This window comes from Mastomys coucha, unplaced genomic scaffold (genome assembly GCF_008632895.1).
Source record: "Mastomys coucha isolate ucsf_1 unplaced genomic scaffold, UCSF_Mcou_1 pScaffold22, whole genome shotgun sequence".
Taxonomy (NCBI): domain Eukaryota; kingdom Metazoa; phylum Chordata; class Mammalia; order Rodentia; family Muridae; genus Mastomys; species Mastomys coucha.
This window is the reverse complement of record NW_022196905.1, coordinates 131,116,159-131,136,801: the sequence shown is the minus strand read 5'-3', so window position 1 is coordinate 131,136,801 and position 20,643 is coordinate 131,116,159. Positions and strand designations below refer to the sequence as shown.

At 53.3% G+C, this 20,643-nt stretch overlaps 2 protein-coding genes across 15 annotated transcripts; one reads left to right on the top strand and one right to left on the bottom strand.

Annotated features, from left to right (window-relative positions):
- On the top strand, positions 1-9,858 carry Ap1s1 (adaptor related protein complex 1 subunit sigma 1). Its single transcript, XM_031338304.1, has 5 exons — positions 1-134; positions 3,212-3,390; positions 4,637-4,745; positions 7,346-7,483; positions 9,066-9,858. Exons 1-5 carry the CDS (start codon positions 132-134, stop codon positions 9,111-9,113), a joined length of 477 nt encoding a protein of 158 aa, XP_031194164.1. The 5' UTR covers positions 1-131; the 3' UTR covers positions 9,114-9,858.
- Positions 9,859-11,477: 1,619 nt separating this feature from the next.
- Positions 11,478-19,444, bottom strand: Vgf (VGF nerve growth factor inducible). Of its 14 annotated transcripts, none has more exons than XM_031338290.1 (7): positions 19,364-19,444; positions 18,918-19,079; positions 18,281-18,373; positions 16,142-16,309; positions 15,190-15,276; positions 14,366-14,708; positions 11,478-13,861 (listed from the first exon to the last, which is right to left on the bottom strand). In XM_031338290.1, exon 7 carries the CDS (start codon positions 13,839-13,841, stop codon positions 11,988-11,990), a length of 1,854 nt encoding a protein of 617 aa, XP_031194150.1. In that variant the 5' UTR covers positions 13,842-13,861; positions 14,366-14,708; positions 15,190-15,276; positions 16,142-16,309; positions 18,281-18,373; positions 18,918-19,079; positions 19,364-19,444; the 3' UTR covers positions 11,478-11,987. The 14 variants fall into 14 exon arrangements, with proteins under 14 accessions (XP_031194150.1, XP_031194151.1, XP_031194159.1 ...); XM_031338291.1 differs by having other exon boundaries at positions 16,142-16,219; XM_031338299.1 differs by having other exon boundaries at positions 15,190-15,202; positions 16,142-16,219.
- Positions 19,445-20,643: the final 1,199 nt, after the last annotated feature.

Genomic DNA, 20,643 nt, shown 5'->3' with positions numbered 1-20,643 from the left:
GCGCATGGAGCCGGCGCGGCCTTGGGGCGGGGCTTCAAGCGGAGAGGGAGGGAAAAGAAAAGAATCCGACTGGGAGTGGAGCTGGCTTCTACGGTGGCCGGAGAGGGACGCGCCGGGCCGGAGGCTGCAGGATGGTAGGCTGTGAGGAGAGGGAGGGGACGGGGACCCGAGGGGCGTGGGCTGTATCTGCGGGGGCCCGGTGGGGGGGTGCCCTTCGTGGGAGTCGCCCTGTCTTCCCTGTGGTCCGCTAAGGATCCACTTCCTGGAGCTGCTAGGGAGAGCTGACCTCGGAAGCTGGAAATGGCACTAGGGACAGGGGTGGGGAGGAGTCTTGGTTGGGAGAGAGGGGACTAGAGCTGAATGGTGGCGGGACGGGTCTGAGCCTGGAGGAGCGCTCGGGACTCTGAGAATCTTAAAGACCCTCCCAGTCCCTGCCGCAGGGAAGACACGAGGTTGGGGCGCCGGGGTCACTCGGGATGGTTGCAGGTCGCCGAGTCCCCTTCCCTTGAGGCCCACACTGGAGCATGGCCCGTGGAGAGCTCGGTGTGGGAGGGGACAGTTTCCGGGTCTCTGAAGTGAACCTCCTGTCTCGGTTCCTTAGCAGAGCTCGCTCGGAGTTCTAGCTCAGGTGGGCTCCAGGGTTTGCAAGTCGGGGGACCTAGGTCTGGAAGACTCCCTGACTTTGGCAATCCCAGCCCTCCACCCTCTCCAGGGCATTTTCTTTTCCGGAACCCAGGCCTTCCGTCTTCCTGCTGTCTCTGTCACCTCCTTTTCTTAGCTGCACACGGCTCCCTCAGTTCTTCACCTTCCCTATTCCCCCACCAACAATACTTCCTAGCTTCTGGGGTGGGGGTGGGGGGTTGTTTCTTTTAACTTAACCTGCTAAACTGGAAGTGTGGCACACACACAGATATCGCAACCCCGGCCATGTTCTCAGGGCTGTTTGCTGGGAATTGAGTTCAGGATATGGAATCAGGAACCTCTGCAACTGGGAATAAAACTAGGTCCACGCGCGAAGCAATGAGGACTCTGCTTGCTATTTATTCCACAGACATGCCCTAGGAGAGCCCTCCTGGGTGACTGGGCCCTGTCTGAGGGACTGAGTGATCAGTCGCCTGATGTCTCAGAAGAAAGGCCAGGCCTTATTGTGCACACCTGTAACCTGGCACTCAGGAAGTAGAAGCAAGGGGATCAGAAAACCAAGGGCGGCCTTGGCTACCTAGGGAGTTGAGGTCAGCTTGTGCTACATGAAATATTGCCGGGTGGTGGTGGTGCACGCCTTTAATCCCAGCACTTGGGAGACAGGCGGGCGGATTTCTGAGTTCTCGAGGCCAGCCTGGTCTACAGAGTGAGTTCCAGGACAGCCAGGGCTACACAGAGAAACCCTGTCTCGAAAAACCAAAAAAAAAAAAAGAGAGAGAGAGACAGAAAAGAGGGCCAGAGAGATGGCTCTGAGGTCATTCCCAGAAACCCACGTCGTGGAAGGGGTGAACTGACTCATTGTCGTTTGACCTCTGCATGTAGGTGGTGGCACATGGGTGCCCCGTACATACATGTAAAATAATATAAAATAACACTTTTTTAAAAAGTGGGAAGAAAGGCAGTATGGATGTGTGGATCACAGAGGAAAACTGAGGGCAAGATCTGAACATTCCTGTGTCAAGCACAGTTCTATGTACAATATTGAGAGAAGAATATCAACAGGCATGGGACTGACCCAAGAGGCCATATTGAGTCAGGGGCATCTGAAGGCTTATGGTAGGATAGGGTATCTACCCAACATCTCTGAGACTTGGGGTCTAGAACAACACACATCAGCTTATGAGGCTAGGCATTTCCCCCATGTAAAACAAGGTTAGGAAACAGAAGGTCAGGGGAAAGTAGCAGCACCTAGCATGTTACAGGTCCTGCTGTGAGTCAGGTACTCTCATAAATTAACTCATTTAGGAATTCTATAAGCCGGGCAGTGGTGGCGCATGCCTTTAATCCCAGCACTTGGGAGGTAGAGGCAGGTGGATTTCTGAGTTCGAGGCCAGCCTGGTCTACAGAGTGAGTTCCAGGACAGCCAGGGCTATACAGAGAAACCCTGTCTCAAAAAAACAAAACAAAACAAAACAAAAAAAGCAAGAATTCTATAAGGGAAATGGGATGGGGAGTTGACTCAGCCATTAAGAGCACTTACCGCTCTTACAGAAGACAGAAGTTCAGTCCCCAGCACCCATGTCAGACAGCTCACAGTTTTCTGTAACTCCCGATCCAGCAGATCTGATGGGTACCTGCACTCATGTGTACAAACCCACTATGCAGACACATGCACTCTTACACAGAATTAAAAATAATTAAAATGTCCTGGAGAGATGGCTCAGTATTTATGAGCATATGCTGGAGAGATGGCTCAGTAGTCATGAGCATGTGTTGCTCTGGCGGAAGACCGGAGTCTGATTCCCATCACCCACATGGTGACTCACAACTATCTGTAACTCCCGTTCTGGAGTATTCAACAGGCATGCATGTGGCGTGCATACATGTGTACACAAAAATATCATACACATAACATAAATGTTTAATAATAATAACAAATCTTAAAAGACCTCCATAAGAAAGTATCATTTCTATCTTGTGGATAAAGAAACTGAGCTTCGAAGACTACTTAATATTTTTCAGAACCAATCAGACCGCTCAGTGTGTAAAAGCCTGAGTACCTGAATTTAATCCCTAGAGCTCACACAGCAAAAGCAGAGAACCAGCTCCCCAAAGTTGTCCTCTGACCTATACACACACACATATGTATAATAAAGTGTTCTTACACTGATTTTATTATATGTGTGGGTGGGTGCTTGCTCCATCATGATCAGGGAGAGAGGACAGCTGTGGGAGTTGGGTCTTTCCTGTAATGTGGGTCACGGGTCTTGAGCTTGGTACCAAGCACCTTAACTGATTTAGCTATCTTGCTGGCCCGGTATAAATTAATTTGCCTGAGGCTGTATACTCAAGCTAGCAGAGCCAGTATTTGAACCCAAATCACAGGCATAAACCTTTGACTTTCCTTCAGGAAAAGCACTCCTTGTGGGGACACCCAGCACTGACGGCTAGGACAGGAGTTTTGAAGAAGGTATCGAACAGTGCATAGTCTGGGGCTGTGTGTTTACAGAGGAAAAGAGGCTCTGACCCTGTTCTCCAACCCTCAGCTCTGGTCCTTCCTCCCTTGCAGATGCGATTCATGCTACTGTTCAGCCGGCAGGGAAAACTTCGGCTACAAAAATGGTACCTGGCCACCTCAGACAAGGAGAGGAAGAAAATGGTCCGGGAGCTCATGCAGGTCGTTCTGGCTCGAAAGCCCAAAATGTGCAGCTTCCTGGAGTGGAGGGACCTCAAAGTTGTCTATAAGAGGTGACACTCTGCCCCTTTATTTCTAGATGGGCATGAATTGCCCTGGGGTTCACGGTGGGTTAAAACGGCTGAGAAATAACTCTCCCCAAAATCGAGGAAGGTGAGGAGCGGAAGCTCTACTGGTTGGTCATGAACACCCTCTTCCTTCGCTTCCCTAGTTCATTTTAAAATGGTTGTTCCAGCCGGGGATGGACCTCTGTTCATAGAGTGCTTGTTTCCTATGCACAAGGCCCTGGGTTCGATCCCCAGCACAAGGTAAACCAGGTGTGAAAGCACATGCCTGTAATCCCAGCAGCACTTGGGAAATGGAAGAAGGAGCCAGAAGCTTGGGGTCACCTTTGGCTACATGGTGAATCTGAGGCTAGTCCAGGCTTAGTCACTCAAAACAAACAAACAAACAAAAAACCACAGAAAGAAAGAAAGAAAGAAAGAAAGAAAGAAAGAAAGAAAGAAAGAAAGAAAAAAAAGAATGAAAAAGAGAGACAGAGAGAGAGAAAAGAAAGAGCGCTGGAGAGATGGCTCAGTGGGGAAGAGCACTGACTGCTCTTCCGAAGGTTATGAGTTCAAATCCTAGCAACCACAGGGTGGCTCACAACCATCCATAATGAGATCCGATGCACTCTGGTGTATCTGAAGACAGCTACAGTGTACTTACATATAATAAATAAATAAATCTTAAAAAAAAGAGAGAGAGAGGGCAGGAGGAAGGAAGAAAGAAAGAAAAGAAAGTTAAAAACCAAGAGGAAGAAACAGGTAGATCTTGTTTTGCCGTCCAACTAGCCTTGTCTACAATGTAACAAGTCCCAGGCCGACTAGGATTACACAATGAGACCATGTCTCAAAAATAAAAAAGAAGAAATTACTGTTTCCTGCTTTGTTTTCTGACCTGGCCTCTTGCATACACCCTGAAGACTCACCTGCCCACAAATATGACCCTCCCAGTCTCATCTGCCGAGTCTGAGTACCACACCCACTTTCCCAAACTCACCCCTTCGGTCCCTTGGGTTCTGAGCTTGTAAGTGGCTCAGATTTATACTGAGGCCAACCAAGAGGATCAGAGAGCAGAAAGGAGAAGCAACACATCGTGTGTGTTTCTGACATCTGTGTGTCTTTGTAACCTCTGAGGCCACAGTGTCAGTGTACAGTTGGAGGACCTCCTGCCCAGGGGGCGGGGGGGCAGGTTGAGCCTAGTGTGCCAGGGTCTCAAAGCCAGCACCTAACTGTGTCTCACCGGCTCCCTCCTCAGATACGCCAGTCTCTATTTCTGCTGCGCCATTGAAGGCCAAGACAATGAGCTGATTACACTGGAGCTGATCCACCGATATGTAGAGCTCTTGGACAAGTACTTCGGCAGCGTGAGTCTCCGCATGCATGAGCCCTTGTTCCCATGGCCAAGCCATTCTATCCTCCTGCCCTGTAACTCTCAGTGGAAAGGTGGTGTCAGGGCACGGGAACTGTAATTAATCTTCTCTTGTAAGCTCTAAGCCTATTAGCTATGGCCCTTAATCAGCTTGGGGGTATGCCTCAGTCAGTAGAGCTCTGGCATGAGATGGAATGGGATGGAGTAGAGGAAAACTGGCATTTAGTAGAGACAGAGACCAACTGCATGTATCCGTCCGTATGTCCACTGAGATGTCAGAGGACAAACTCATGGGTTGGTCTTAAGGAGCCCTCCATTCAGTGATGTTTCCTTCCTTCCGTCCTTCTCTTTCTTTTTTTCTTTCTTTCTTTTTATTTTTAGAGTCTCACTATAGGGTTGTAGAGATGGCTCAGCAGTTAAAAGCTCTTGACTGCTTTCCCACCAGAGGACGAGGACCCGAGTTCAATTCCCAGCACCCACAAAGCAGCGGACAACTGCCTATACCTCCAGTTCCAGGAGATCCAATCCCTCACATAGACCTGTATGCAGACAAAACACCAATGCACATGAAAGAAAAATAGATACATTACTATTAAGGATCTCACTATGTAGGTCAGGTAGCCTAGAACTTGCTATGTAGACCAGGCTGGGCTCGAGCTCCCAGTAGGTCTGCCTGCCTCTGCCTTCTGAGTGATAGGATCAAAGGCATGTGTCAGAGGTTTCTTTTCTTTCATTTTTATTTATATGTGCCTGTGTCTGTCTAGGTATGTGCATGTGAGTGCGGGTGACTGCAAAGGTCACAGAGGAGGGGGTATAGGCTTGCCTGGGGCTGGAGTCACGGGCGCCTGGGCGCCTTCCCACCTAGGTATATGGAATTGGACTCAGGTCCTCAAGGACAGTATGGCCTTGTAACTCCCGTGCTGTCTCTCCAACTCCCACCTTGGTTTGGTTTTTGCTTGTTTGTTTTGTGAGATCTTTGTTTTAGTGCTTTCTGTTTTGTTAGTTGAGGCACAACTCAGTCAGGTCTGGCGCTAGCCTTGAACTCCTTGATTCAGCCTGGGGATCTGCATGCCTCCCCTCCCCCGCACTGGGATTACAAATAAGCTTCAACATGTCTTGCTTTCTTTACATGAGTCCTGGGGACCCGACTCCTCAGGCATGAGACAAGCACATGGTACACACATATACCTGCAGGCAGAACACTCATGCATGTAAAAAGTAGATGAAGAAATCTAACAGATGTTTTTAAACAGGTGATTACCCAGAACCCCACCTTCCCAAAGATTTAGAAGTGACTTATCTGGTGTGGGGCCTGGGTTTAATAGATGCTGCAGACCTCAGGCGCAGAACAGGCAAACCTTCATAATGTATAACACCGTTAGTGATATACAAAGCCTGATTAGGTTCTACTTAAGACTAATTAATTTGTTGATACTAAGGACTGAACACTGTCGCTCTTCCCTCCGCCATAGACTATCTCCCCACTAAGACAAGGGTTTCTCTCTAGCCCTGGCTGTCCTGGAACACACTCTGTAGACCAGGCTGGCCTCAAACTCACAGTGATCTGCCTGCCTCCCAAGTTCTGAGATTAAAGGAGTGCACCACTGCCCAGGATATAATTTGTTTTAAGATTTTTTTTTTTTTTCCGAGACAGGGTTTCTCTGAGTAGCCCTGGCTGTCCTGGAACTCACTCTGTAGACCAGGCTGGCCTTGAACCCAGAAATCCGCCTGCCTCCGCCTCCCAAGTGCTGGGATTAAAGGCGTGTGCCACCACTGCTCAGCCTGATTTTTAATTTTTATTTTGAGATAGGATCTCACTAAGTTGTCCAAACTGACCTTGAACTCGCTCCATAGCTCAGGAATCCATCTTCTGCTTCAGCATCTTAAAGAAGTGAGATATGAAACTGCTGCTACCCCACATGCCTTATGGGGTTCTCTGGTCTGCTCCTTATCATCTGAGGAGGTGATGCTACCATCTCCCTTTCTGGATGGGGAAACCAAGACTCAGAGACATTCCGTGATGTGCACAACAAATTGCATATTAACAGAAGTCACCTTGGGTCTCCTAAAGCAAAGGCCGTGGTGTTCTCCTCTGCCCCAGAGTGCCTAGGTTAGAGGCTAGCCCAGGGTCTGGCAGGAACCATTTTGGATATTTTAAGAGGAAAACAACAACCACCACAAAGTTCTAACTCCTGATCCAGAAGATGAGGCAATGAAAGCAGGAGCAGGCATGGTGGCTGAGGCAGGAGAACTGGGACCTCGAGGCTAGCCTGTGGGGAAAGGCCAGAGCACTGAAGACTGAGGCCCAGGAGGAACCTCACTGTGGAGCTCACTGTGGGGCTGAGGCGGTGCTTCAGATAGTAGAGTGCTGGCCTCGCAGGCCCGGAGCCCTGCACCACATAGAAATGTGGAGGCACATGCTTATAATCCCAGCATTGAGAGGTGGAGGCAGGAGGATCGGTTCAAGGGCAGCTTCAGCTATATAGGGGATTTAGGGGCAATGTGGAGTACAGGCACTGTCTAGGGGCGGAAGCAGGCGGACGGAGGTTGAGGTGTACCTGGATGCTCAGCTTTGCCGTCTCCCCCTTCTCCCAGGTATGTGAGTTGGACATCATCTTCAACTTTGAGAAAGCCTACTTTATCCTGGATGAGTTTCTGATGGGTGGGGACGTCCAGGACACCTCCAAGAAGAGTGTGCTCAAGGCCATCGAGCAGGCTGACCTGCTGCAGGAGGTACGAGCCAGGGACAGTGAGGAGGAGGAGGAGGATTACTGTGGCCGAGGGGATTCCCCGCCCCTCGGACATCCTGCCCGTCGACGAGTGGGACCCCCTCCCTGTGGCGTCTGGCCCCCATCACGCCCTGCTGTCTAATTTGTCCTGAGTCCTGAACCAGTGGAGCAGGTGGTGGATGGGCCAATTGCCCACTACGGTTGTCCCCTCTTTCGTTCTAAGCTCTTATTCTGGCCTAGTCTCCTTTGACTTAATGATTTTCATGATGGTAAGGGTTGTTTAGATTGTTGGAGACTGATTCATAATAGATAAAAGCCTGTCTGTCATCTATCTATGTGTCTGTCTATCTATCTATGTGTCTGTCATCTGTGTGTCTGTCTGTGTATCTGTCTATCTATGTGTCTGTCTGTATATATTTCTCCCTCCGTCTCTCTGTCACTGTCTCTCTAACATGAGGGGTCTGTGTATGTACATGTGGGTAGAGACCAATGGCTGAAATTGGGTATCTCCCTCAGTCATTCTCTACCCTATTTTTTCAACCTGGAGCTCATCCGTTTATCCAGGCTGGTTGGCCATTGAGCTTCAGGGATCTCCCTGTCTCAACTCCCTCCCCACAAGCACGTGAATTAAAGACCCAAACCTCCACTCCAGGCTTCTCTGGGGTTGCTGGACATTTGAACTCAGGTCTCCATGCTTACATGACAGATGCGTGGTGTCATCTAATGACTGAGCAGTCTGTCCAGCCCCGCCTAATCCTCCCATTTAACAACATGTATACACACATACACACACCCCTTTTGCTCGGGAACTAACATGTGGGGCCGTAGGGCTGGCCCAGAGGGCATCTGTCAGTTCTCCCTGCTGTCTGGCATCCCTACCCTCTTCCCATCCCAGCTTGTCCCCTCTGCTGTGCTACTGCTGGGCCTTGGTGCAGGGAGATGAGTCACCAGGACTCTGCAGTGACAAGCAAGCCAGCTGGAGCCGGCTCTGAGGAGGGGGAGAGATGGGGTCCAAGAGGGAGGCCAGCCTATAGGGGAGAAATGGCAGAACAAAACTGGAGGTCACCCCACTGGTCCAGCTTCCCTTCATCCCTGTCACACGCATGCACACAGGCAGATGCGAGTGTGTGTGTGTGTGTGTGTGTGTGTGTGTGTGTGTGTGGCCCCTGGTTACTAGGCACTAGTGACTCATCAGTCTGAAGTCTGCCTTCCCCACTCTGAGAGGCACGGGCCGAGTGTCCACACTACCTACCCCTGAAGATTAGGGCTCCCCCTGCCCCAGCTTCATGCCTCTGACCCATGGGGTTTGAAGCTGCTCACCTGCTCTCCCAGTTCCTAGCTTTAGATTCTGGGTGATAACTTGGCCTCTTCTATCCTCCTTGCCACTGTGGGTGCTGGGAAAGGTATCATGAGGCCTGTGAGCACCCCCCCCCAGGGGGGGATGCTTACAGCGCTCCAGCCTTGGGCTCATACCAGCTTCTCTTCCCCCACCCCCGTGTGTGTCTGTGCTTCCCCCAACTCTGATTCCTTCATCTCGCCCACCTGTCTACCCTCCCTGGTGTCTGCGTCACCCCTGTGTGTCTCAGGAGGATGAGTCGCCTCGCAGTGTCCTGGAGGAGATGGGCCTGGCATAGCCCCGTCAGCCAGCGGGGGGCCCTGTGGACCCAGGAAAGCCAAGACAAGAGACAGTACTTGGGGGCTGTTTCTCTCACCTCTTCCCCAGACCCCTTCTCTTGGAGGGACTCGGCTGCTTTTCCTCGGCCACCTTACCTACTTTAGAAGGAGCTGTGGCTCCAGCCCTTCATACAAACATTCCCTCCCTCCGAATCTTCCTTTCCTCCACCTCTCCCTTTCCCAGTGAAGGCTTTAGGAGCTAGAAGGGAGGAAAATGTGACCTGAATAGGGGTGCTCAGTGGCTTCCATTTTCCTTCCTTTGAAGAAGCAATGTTAACCCCAGCCATCCCTCGTCCTCCCCGTGTCCTGTATGGCTGTAAATATATAAATACGTCAGGTTAAAGGGAAAAGGTTTCCAGGGCTCTTTTCTCCCCTCTGCCCCAAAACCTACCTCCATCCCTCCCCATAATCAGCCGGGGCAGCTTCTCTGCCTGGGAGGGGCTCTCTCCTCTCCAGCCCCCACTTCCTCCTGGGCTCCCGTGTTCAGCCAGAGCCAGGGAAAGAGCCCCAGAGTTAATGTTTTTCTAACCTTGCTACTTGGAGAAAAGGGAAGGTTGGGGGAAGGGCCCGCTTTCTGGGACACTGGCCCTGTGGCCCTTCCTCCACTCTACGTTGTGGGTGTGGCAGGAACCTAGCGGGTGGTGTGGGCCAAGTGGCTGCCTTTATTTCCTTTCTCCTGAAATAAAAGGAAAAAGTGTTTCTGGACTTGGCTTGCCTCTGGCTTTGTTGAAGACTGGTGTTCACCCTGAGGTCAAGGGCAGCTTCCTATAATGTCTCCATGGGAGCTGGATCTTTGTACTTGGGAAGAAAAACTAACAATAGAAGATGCCTAGCTGAATGTCAGATAGACAACACGTTTTGCTGTTTTGTTCTGGGGGGGGGGGTGTTGTTACTGTTTTGTTTTATATGCTAGGATAATCAAGCCAATGGCTTGTGCACTCAAGGCCGAGGCTGGGACTACCAACTGAGCTATAAGCCCTCAGGGTTTTGCTTGCATAGCTCTGAGTGACCTGGGAACTCAGGGATGTTCCTGTTGTCCACCTTCGGGATGCTAAGCTGACAAGCGTGTACCAACCTCATTCCAGTCCAACAGGTGCAGGGTCTCTCATGTGACTCTATAGATGGGAGGATAAACTTGACTTTTCTGATCTTCCTGCCTCGGCCTCCAGGGATGCTGAAATTACAGGTGTGCGGCACCACGCCCCGATTGATGATGTCTTCATCCATGCCAGGCAAGCACCAGCCCAACCGAGCCACATGCCCAGACATGGCAGTTGGTTTTGTATTTTGTCATACTAGGGATCAGAACCCAGGGCCTCTTGCGTTCTCTGTCACTGAGCCCCAGTCCCAACAGATCAGTTAACAAGTGTGCCTCATGTACTGTGGAAAGAAAGGTGATTCTGGAAGGAGGAAAGTGTCTGCTGCTTCTCTGGAGTTGGAAGTTTAAATGAGAGCCTTTGGCTCTGTCCAGTGGCCCTGCCCCAAAGGATTTTACGCACTGCTTGTAACTACACAAACCCCAGGAAGGACAAGTCCTGACGGCATAGGAATGGCTGAAAGCAGGGTGTAGGAGCTAGCCCCTTCTCCCCAAATTTCTGAGAATTCAGAGAACTTTGAAGGGAAGGATGGATGACTGGGGGTGGGGAACCTCCCAGATGCCCATAGCAGAATTTGTATGGTGCCAGTTTTCTTTGGGGTTCTCAAAGCTTGCTTCTCCCAGCCAGTTGGCTCTTTTCTTGTTTTTGTCTTTTTGTTTTTCCTGACCCTGAACTCACTTTATGGGACCAGACCTAGGGACCAGTGCATATGAGGCAGGCACTCTTACGGATTGAGCCATGTCCCCACTCCCAAGAGCTGGCTCTTGTTGGAATCCATTCTTTCCCGGGTCAAACACTGGGAACAAGGACACAACCTCTGGCCACAAGGTGGAAGTGGGAAAAGTAGGGGTTCTATTTTGTTTTGGTTTTTATTACATTTAGTTTGTTTTGTGGGTGGGTGAGCATACCAAGGTGGGCGTGTGGAAGCCAGAGAACATGTGGTAGTCAGTCCTCTCCTGTCATGTAGAAGGAACCCTGGGATTACATTCATGCTTTGCTCGGCAACGTGTGTCTTTACCGACCGGATCGTTTCACTGGCCCCAAAGTTGTGTCCCTTACTAGGCATTACTAGAATATTCCCTTTCCAGGCTCACCTTCATGCCTTTCTCCCACCCAGTCTGGCTTTAGTCAGAGAGTAAGGAGCCTGTGCTGACTGGCGCTTCCCTCACCGCCCCTTGGAGAGCACCAGGCAGGCCCAAGGGGACGGGTGAATAACGGAAAACAAAGTCCTAATAAAATAGTCACTTTTATTTCTTAGCAAAACTATTTCCTCCGTGAGGGGTATTTACAACAGAGAAGGAGAAGTGGGTGAGTTCACAGCGGTTTGGAGAGGGGAGGCTCCGGGGGCCCCAAGGCTGGGAGACAGATACTTCACACGATTAAATAGAACAGCTTTTCCCCGTTTGGGACGGGGAAGTCGCTAGAGAAACTAGATGGGGACGAGGCCCCTGGAGGAAGTGGGGGTGTAAGGGGACTCGCACAAACCACACACCCGCCTGGGCTGGCCCCGGGATCTCCCGCGAGTTTTGGGTGTTCTAGACTGCAGACCCCGGGGAGTCTGACAGGTCCAGTGTTGACAGAACCCGAGGCGGGGCCTTGTGGGGCGGGGCCGGGCGGCAGCCGAGGGACGGAGCCAAGGCGCATGCAAACACCGAGAGGGAGGAGGAGCGACACGGAGGGGGGGCGTGGTGGCGCGCGCAGCTGGGAGCGGGCGCGCGGAGGCGGGGCCGGGGCGGGTCACGGGCGGTGCAGCAGCACGTGCTCAATGTAATTCTCCAGCTCCTCCTGCTCCTGCAGCCGGCGCTCCTCCGCGTCCGCTTCCTCCTGCGCGCGCCTGGCCTGGGCCTCCAGATCGGGATGGTGGCGCGCAGGTGGCAACGCGTGATGGAAGTGACGGCGGCGGGAGGATGCGGGCGGCTGCAGTGTCCGCGGCCGAATGTAGTTTGGGAAGGGGTGATAGGGCCCCGGGGGAAACACCTCATCCTCCTCCCGATCCCAGGGTGGGAGCACTTCGTTCCAGTCCGGCAACTCATCCCGGGCCGTGGCGGGAGGTGGGGGCTGCGGGGAGCGGACATGGGTCGGGGCTGGGGCAGCCCTGGGGGGCGGCACCGGCTCGGGAGGGGCGTTCTTCTTCCGCTTCCGTTTCTCCTCCACCTCTTCGATGATGCTGACCACATCGTCTGCTGGCAGGTGGAGTTTGGTGGACAGTTCAATGAGACTATCGATCGTCTGCGGATCCATCTCCTCGTCGTCGTCATCCTCCTCCCCGCCCTCCTCTGCCCCCTCAGCATCCTTCCGCCGATGGCCTGGCGCCTCCTCCTGGGAGCGCTTGTCCTCGGCTCCGGCTTCCCCGTCCTCCTCCTCGGCGAACAGGAGCGCGTTCTGCCGCGCCCTCTCCGCCTCCTCTGCCTCCGCCTCCGCCTCCGCCGCCTCCTCATCCTCTTCCCCCACATCGTCCTCCCCACCACCGCGTCTCTCCTGCTCCGCCTCCTCCTCCCTCTCGTTCTCGCGCTCTTGCTGCGTCTCCTGCAGCCCGCGACCCCCGAGATCGCGCTGCCGGGCTCCGCCCTGCAGCAGATACTGGAGCAGCAGGTCGGAGGCGAGGTCGGCCAGCCGCTCTTCTTGCGCCGCGGCCTGCCGGGTGGCCTCCGCCTGTCTCCTCCCTGCCTCCACCTGAGCTAACCCTTGTTGAAGCAGGCGCTCTCCTGCCTCTGAGCCGCCCAGGAATGAACCCTCGAGCCGGCGCACCTTAGGGAAGGGGCCACCTAGACTTTGGTACGCCTTGGATAAGGGTGTCAAAGTCTCACCTAGATGTGTTTTAGGGGAGGACACTCCTTCCCCGAACTGATGGGTTTCGGAAAGGGGAGCGCTTTCGGACATTCGAGCCTGGAATTGAGAGGGGATCTGGGGCGGCAGAGGAGCGCGCTCCGGAACGCGCGCCTGGAACTCTCCCCAGGAAGCGCGCCATACGCGCTCTGGCCCGGGGCTCTCCAGATTGACTCGGGTCAGCGTGTGCGTGCGGGTTTCAGTCTCTGCTGCCGCTGTCTCTTGCTGGCGCTTAGCATTGCTCGGACTGAAATCTCGAAGTTCTTGGAGCAAGGATGCTAGCGCCTCCAGTTCTTCTGAGCGGTCGTCCTCCTCGGGATCGTTGTCCAGAGTCTGAGGGCGAGGGGGGGCCACAGCGGGCGCTTGGATTTCTGGCGCCGGGAGGCTATGGGTCTGACTGCGCACGGACTCGGTCAGCAGAGCTTCTGCTGCTTCTTCGGGTGTTCCCTGCTGGGAACCTCCGGGGACCGCCGCGGGCGAGGCCGGACGGTCCAGTGCCTGCAACAGTACCGAGGCCAGCGCCCGGGGATCCACGCCCTGGAAGAGCTCTCCCTGGTCCTGAGGCTCGGAATTCCGAGCCGCTCGGACCTCTGGGACGCTGTCATCCTTTGGCCGGGATACTGCGTCCTCAGCTACCTGCCCATTCTGCTCAGAACCGAGGGGAGGAGGATAAGCATCGGAGCGCCCGGGGGGCGCTGCTCCCAACCCCTGGATCAGTAGAAGGAAGCAGAAGAGGATGGATGCCGGCAACGTGAAGGTTTTCATGACCAACGGGCTGCCAGGGACTGAAAAATAGAAGAAATCAAAGAAATAGAGGATTTCTATAAGAATTCCCCGCTTTCTATTTCTGCATTCCCTCCCCCCACCTTTAAGCAGGAAATCCGGGGTTTCCCTCATTTCTCTAACCTTACCCGAAGAGAAACGTTTAGCAGAGAACAAGAAAGATGTGGCGATCTCTGGGGTCGTGCAAGTGGGCAGAGAACGCCCGCAATCCTCGTTCTGGGCACCCAGTACCTCCTATCGCCCCCTTCCCTAAGTCATCTCTCAGCCAGCGCCCGCGTACTAAGCAGCAATGATAAGCGGGAGGGGGGATCCGTTCCCTCCCCACAGGACTCCCCGGATGGTGCGTGGGTGACTTCATCAGCGACAGAAAAGCAGAGACTTCCCGTTTACCAAAGACCCTTCCCAGGGGCACACCGCTATGCTCTCAATACCCCATAAGGAAAGAAAATCCTCCCTTCACGCCCACGAGTGAAGAGGGTTGGAGGGATGGACAGCAGAGTATTTACCAGCCGGTGTCACGACGGCGGGAGGTGGAGAGGAGGGTCGGGGCAGGGGGAAAATCGGGACCGGTCCGCCTTGGCTCCGTTCCGTGGCTGGAGTATGAGCGATGGTCGAGGGCTGGAGTCCTAAGAGCTGGGCTCAGCTGGGTCAGCAACAGCGCTCTCGCTCCGGCTTCAGCACGCTGGACAGCGCCCGCGCCGCCGCTGTCTTATAAAGGGGAGCGCGCGGGGTCACGTGGGCTAGCCCCGCCCCATTGACGTCAATGTTCATTCATGGGGAAGCGGGCGGGTGCCTGGTGGACGGTGGAAGTCCAATGATTGGAGGATAAGCGTCGCTCCCGGCCTGCACCTGCGCAGTAGGGCCCTCGGCTAGAGGGGCGTGCGCTAGTCGAGCTCCGGGAAATGAATGAATGAATGAATGAATGAAATGTAGAGGCGGGCGGGGCAGGGGGCTATGAATGAATGAAGGAGAGACGAGGAGAAAAGGATGAATGAATGAATGTAAAAATGAATGGAAGGGTGGGTACAGAGGAGCCAGAAGGCGGGAGGGTGGGTTACAAAGCACTGGCGGCGCGGAGCCCGCGTTGCTGAGCAGGAAGAGGGCACCACCAGCATCTAATTGGGCGCCAGTAAAAGATCAGTACTGGATAGGGGGACTGTAAGGGTCTGAAAGCCGGGGAGGGGGCCTGACTCCCTACTCCGCCACAGTATGGTCTATAGGGAGCACGCCCAAGGACGACTTGAACCTGAGAGGAAGGGGTGGATCTGCGGTGCGGGATGCCCGCCCAGGGTCAGCGCAGATGGGTGGATCTTGCGGTTTGGGTAATCACCTTGGAAAGGGTCCTAGCCGGAAGAGAAAGGGGAAAGATTGACGACGTGTGTGCCTCTGGATCGTGTCCGTTCAAACCAGTTCGTGTCTGAAGGGGGTGGGGAAAAAAGGTGTGTCTGTCCTTCCGGCCAGCGGACTCGGCTGTGGTTGTTAGGGGGTCACTGTTGTGCCCCCTTTTAATCCAACTCTCCCACAACCTTCAGCTTATTTCCCTCTCCCCAACAGCCCCCACCCAAGGACATTTGGAGGGCGAGAGCAGACCAGGTGGGGAGGGGGTTGAGCAGGTGGAGAGGGTGACTCAACTCCATTTCTCTCTACCGCTTAAAGGGGAGGTCTGAACGCGACCGGAGGGGGTGTGCACTGCAACGTCAGAGATGGACCCTCTCAGCCATCAGACCCTTCGACCGTATCTCCTGCCCAGAGGGGTTGGGGCTGGGGGCTTGGACAGCTAGAGGTTCCGGGAGTGGGGGGCGATGACGCAGAGATTGCGCAGAAAATCTATCAGCCAGCCGGGTCCGGTGAAGGGAGACCAGACGTGGGCGGGGGTGGGATAGGAGGACGGAAATGGGGAGGGGGTAGAGGAGAGGGAAAGGTGGCCCCGGGAGCTGCTACTGCAGGAATGAAGGGGAGGGAGGAAGGCTGGAGGGGGCTGCGGTGCAGGCGGAGAGCAATGCGGGGGCGTGGGCAGGGAAGGGGGGGGACAATGACACACACCAGACACACAAGGACTGCGGACACAGGGGTGCTTATAGGCACACAGAAAGCCCCCCCCCGCACCCTAACACTTTGGAAACCAGAATGGGGAGGACATCTGGAGGGTCTCAGAGCCTTCTTCAGAGACAGCTCCCTCCTACCATCCTGTTACTGACCCTCATTTTAAGCCCCTAGCTCGTGCATCTGCGGGGGCGCGCGCGCGCGCGCTCGCGGGCACACACACACACACACACACTCACGTGCTTTCTCTCTATAACCAGCAGTGGCTTCTCCCTTCCATCAGTGGCTTGACTTTCCCAGAAGAAACCCCATCAGCTCTGCGGAGAAAAGGTGGAGAGAGGAAAGAGAAGAGGGATGGGGGCAGGGGGAGGGAAGAAAAAGAACCTGAAGCAGGTTGAAGGAGCAGGCTAAAGGAGAGAGAAAGAAAAAAAATAAAATAAACAAACTTGAGAACCAAGGTGACAGTAGATATTCCAAAGACAGGAGGGACGGGGACCTAAAGACACACACCACCACCACCACCAGCAACAACAACAACAAAACACAGCAGTATCTGACACCCCCCCACACACACACGCGCACACAACTATCCAGAGCCTGTGACTAGAACCCCCTCCTTCCTTTTTCCCTCTCCATCTTCCTTCATCTTCTCAGCCTGGTTCCCTGGAGCAGTGGGCTGGGGGGGTGGGGGGTGGGTCACGTTATCCTTCTTATGGAAGCTGAATCAGAAAGCTGGTGGTTCAGAGAGGGGGAGGGGAGACCTTTGGAGAGAGAAGGGAGGGGGAGAGAGCTCGACAAAGGGACTGCCTGATGGGAGTGAGAATCTAAGTTTGAGTTCCGGGAGAAGAGACAGACACCTAAAAGAACCCTATACCTGTGTGCTTGCATGCATATGCAAGCACCCTCGTGTTGCACGTATGAGGGTGTGCCTCTCTGGACAGAGATTAAAAAGACCCAAAGCAGAGAAGAAAAGGAGAAAAAACAGGGAGAAGCAAGCAAATCAGGTTGCGACTGGATGGATATTGTTCCAGTTTAAATGGAGGGAGCTTCCTTTTGCCACTTGTGTTGGCACATCAGTGAAATTCTAATCTCTTGGAATTGTAGGCATGCCTGTGCTGTGTGGGGTTTTCGTATGCACCCAGATCTGGTGTCTAACTTTGCGCGTGCACGTGTGTGTGTGTGTGTGTGTGTGTGTGTACACCTGCATGTGTGTCTTTGTGCCTTCCCGGGCTCCTGTGCTGCCTGTTGGAGTGTGTCTATGCTTACATGAACTTCTCTGTATTTTAATATTTCTTGTCCCTCTCTCTTATTCTCTATGAATCTCGGGGCAATACATCTCATAATTGAAGCCACTTCTCTGCAGCTCCCACAAGCTTATCCCTGGCTCTTGCAGACATTCCCTATTTCTCTATCACCAGTCCCAACTCCCCATCCTTACTTTTTTGGAAAGCCAAGAAACTGCTCAAAAACTTGTATCTCAAGACTCTTGGTCATCATGGGGTGGAGGTGGGCGGTAGAAGGCAACCAGTGTAGTGACTTCATTCCATAGCTCTGGACCCCTCCTGCCTTCTTGCTCTTGGGGCTCTCTGTCTCTCTCTCCTTGGTCCCTAGTTCAGCTCATTCCCACATCACAGTTCCACTCCCGGGGAGGGGATAACCCATGCCCTTCATAGCTTCTCCCTTTGTCATTATTTTGTTTTGATGCTTTTGAGAAGTAGCCCAGACTGGCCTCCAGCTCACTCTATTAACCCGGAAGATGACCTTGAATATCTGACCAGACTGTCTCTCCCTCCTAAGTGCTAGGATTACTGATGTGCTCCACAGTGCCCAGTTTATGCAGTGTTGGGGATTGAACTCAGGGCTTCGTGTATGCTAGGCAAGCGCTCTACCAACTGAGCTACATGTTGCCCACCCAACCTTAGCCCCATTAATCACCTCTTAAGACTCTCTTGCTTCTACACAGGAAAAGATCAAGACAAGGAGCCAGTTCCTAAGGTTGGGGAGAGGAAGAAGATGGCAAGAAAAAAGATGATATGGGGAGAAACTACTATAAAAGGCAGAACTAAGGTGAGGCCCTGGAGGGGATGCCGGAGGTTTTGCTCTGACTTGTGTATATGGCCCTCTCTACCATGGTCCTGTCATCTGAATCCTTCATGAATTCCAGGGGTAGGAGAAGATGAGGTTCAGCGGAACAATGATTGCAAAACCAGGGATGAGGGTTACAGGAAGGGCTTTAGGAGGGCAGAGAGAGAGAGAGAGAGACAGAGAGAGAGACAGAGACAGAGACAGCGAGCAGGGGCTTCATCACACCACCCCAACCCCGGCAGCTCACCCAACCCCCCCTTTCTCTGCTCCCCCTCCCCCAACCGGTGACTCACCTCTGCAGCCATTTATTTCGTCAGCCATGGGAAGGGGTAGAAATTGGCCATGAGAGGGGGCATGTATAAGGAGACAGGGGTCCCTACTGTGAACTAAAAACAAAACCAAAAAGGTGTTAAAGACCCTCAGAAACTGTCAGACTTAGAATCCATTCTGGTTACCCCCAAGCCAACCCAAAGATGGAGAAGTCTGGAAAGGAACTTGGAGAGAGAGTCAGGAAAGGGACCAGCAGAGGGTTCTGAATGACACATGGTGGGTAAGGGGGATTCTCACTCTGATTTTTAGTCCCAAGGGCCCATTCCATTAGACCCCCCTCACACACGCACTCCTGAGTGGGGGAGGGGAGACCCAGCAAGCCGGGGGAGGCCGTTGCCGCAGAGATGAGTCACCAAGCAAAGAGAAAAAGAGACAGAGATGGGAGAGACAGAGAGACAGCTAATTGAGAGACCTAGAAAGAGAAGCATGCCACATACACTCGTGTGTGCACACACACAAACACACACATACACACACATTTACGCTCACACACACCATGACAGTGATATTCACAACTAACAAGAGAAATTGTATGCTTCCATAATCTTGTTCCAACCCCCTTCCAAAACCCACCTGTCACACCACACGACCCGCTCTTACCGAGTTACACTCCGACTCTGAGACACACCTACTTAACAACCACAATGTCACACTTCACTTAGCACAGTCACCCAGACTTAGTGCTGTGCCCGGGAGTGACAGCAATTTGTGCTGACGGCCCCAATTCCTTTTTTTTTTTTTTCAGGGTGGTGGGAGAGAGGACTGAAAAAAAAATACAGAACGTGACTTCAAAGATCAACACGCAGTTTCGGGGACCCACAGCCTGCATTGTGCACACGCGACAATACACACAAGTAGCCTACCTCCCCATCCACACGAACCCAGTAACATTAAGCATCCTCATAGAAAGAAAAGACACTTGGAGTACCTGCTTCAGGGGGATACGTCAGGTTGTTGCCCTGAATACATTCCACCCAGACACCCCTTGGCTCGCACACATATGAACAGAAACATAGACACACAAAGACACCCATGGGCGCACTCACACGGACGAGAACCACCTTGCGCTGCCTCGCCCGCGTCCGCACTTGTTCTGGCGCCCCCGTGTGGTAGGATTGAGGATCGCAGTCTCCGCCGCTCAGGAGCGGGGCGGGGGGGGGGGGGGGGGGGGGGGGGAGATGAGGTGGGGGAGCGGCACCCAGGTTCTCTCCACCTCCTCCCCTTCTCTGTCACACTCTGCCCACCCAGAAATGGGAAAAGTCAGAGCGCCTGAAAAGCACAGTCCGAAGAGGTGAGAGTTAGACTCCTAGATCCTGAGGTTAAGAGAGACTGATCTTGGATGACAGAGTGAACTTAGGAGCCGAATCCACAGAATTTAGGTAGCGATTCATTCCTAAGTCTAGGAGAAACAGAGGCCCCGGGCTAGCCCAGACACAAGCTAGGTTCTTTCTTCTGTTTGGAGGAGGTGGAGAAGAGCAACGGACAGCAGCCCCCCCAACACACACACACTGCCCCCTGCCCCAGGATGTCATTAGCCCAATTGCTACCGGGCTTAGAGATCCTCTTGAACACAGGCTGCTGGAGAATGGTGGCCGGGGGCGGGGCGGGGAGGGAGGTGTCCTTCCCCATGGACAAGAAGTGAAACATACACATAAGGAGGAAGGATCAAAGATCCTTTATTGTTATGTGGCCATAGTGGAAATGCCCAGAAAGATGGCATGGCCAGGCTGAGGCAGAGCAGAATAGCTTCAGTGACTGAACCGGGAAGAATTAGACAGCAATGGCTGCCCCCTTTTGCGTGCATTGAAACCTTCTGGAGCCCTCCACTGCCCACACCTTGGATTCCATCTCCAGCAAATTCTGTACTGGAGGTAACATTTCCCTAGCAACTGTTCCCTGGTCCAACAATAAGTTCAAGCCGACAGCATCACCCAGAGAGGGGTTCTGCGCATGCTCAGGGCTCTCTTAGGTTATAGACTCTAATGAGGCTCCTGGCAACTGAGAGTGACTTAGAAACCACTTGGTTCTTCCTGAGTTTGTTCTCTCCCTCTAGTCGGTGTGGAGATCCAGCAAAGGAGATCATACTCTAAAAACACAGCAGTTACTTTTCACATTTAAGCAGAGAGAGTCCAGGCTGAGGCTGGGGTGTAGCTTAGTTGGTAGAGAGCTTTTTGCCTTGAATGCATGAAGCTCTGGCTTCCATCCCCCAGGCATAAACTCACCAGGCATGCCCGTAAGCCCGGACTTAGAAGTAGAAGAGGATCAGGAGTTCGAAGCCATCCTCAGCTTCATACTAAGTTCAGACCAGCTTGGGATACATGAGATG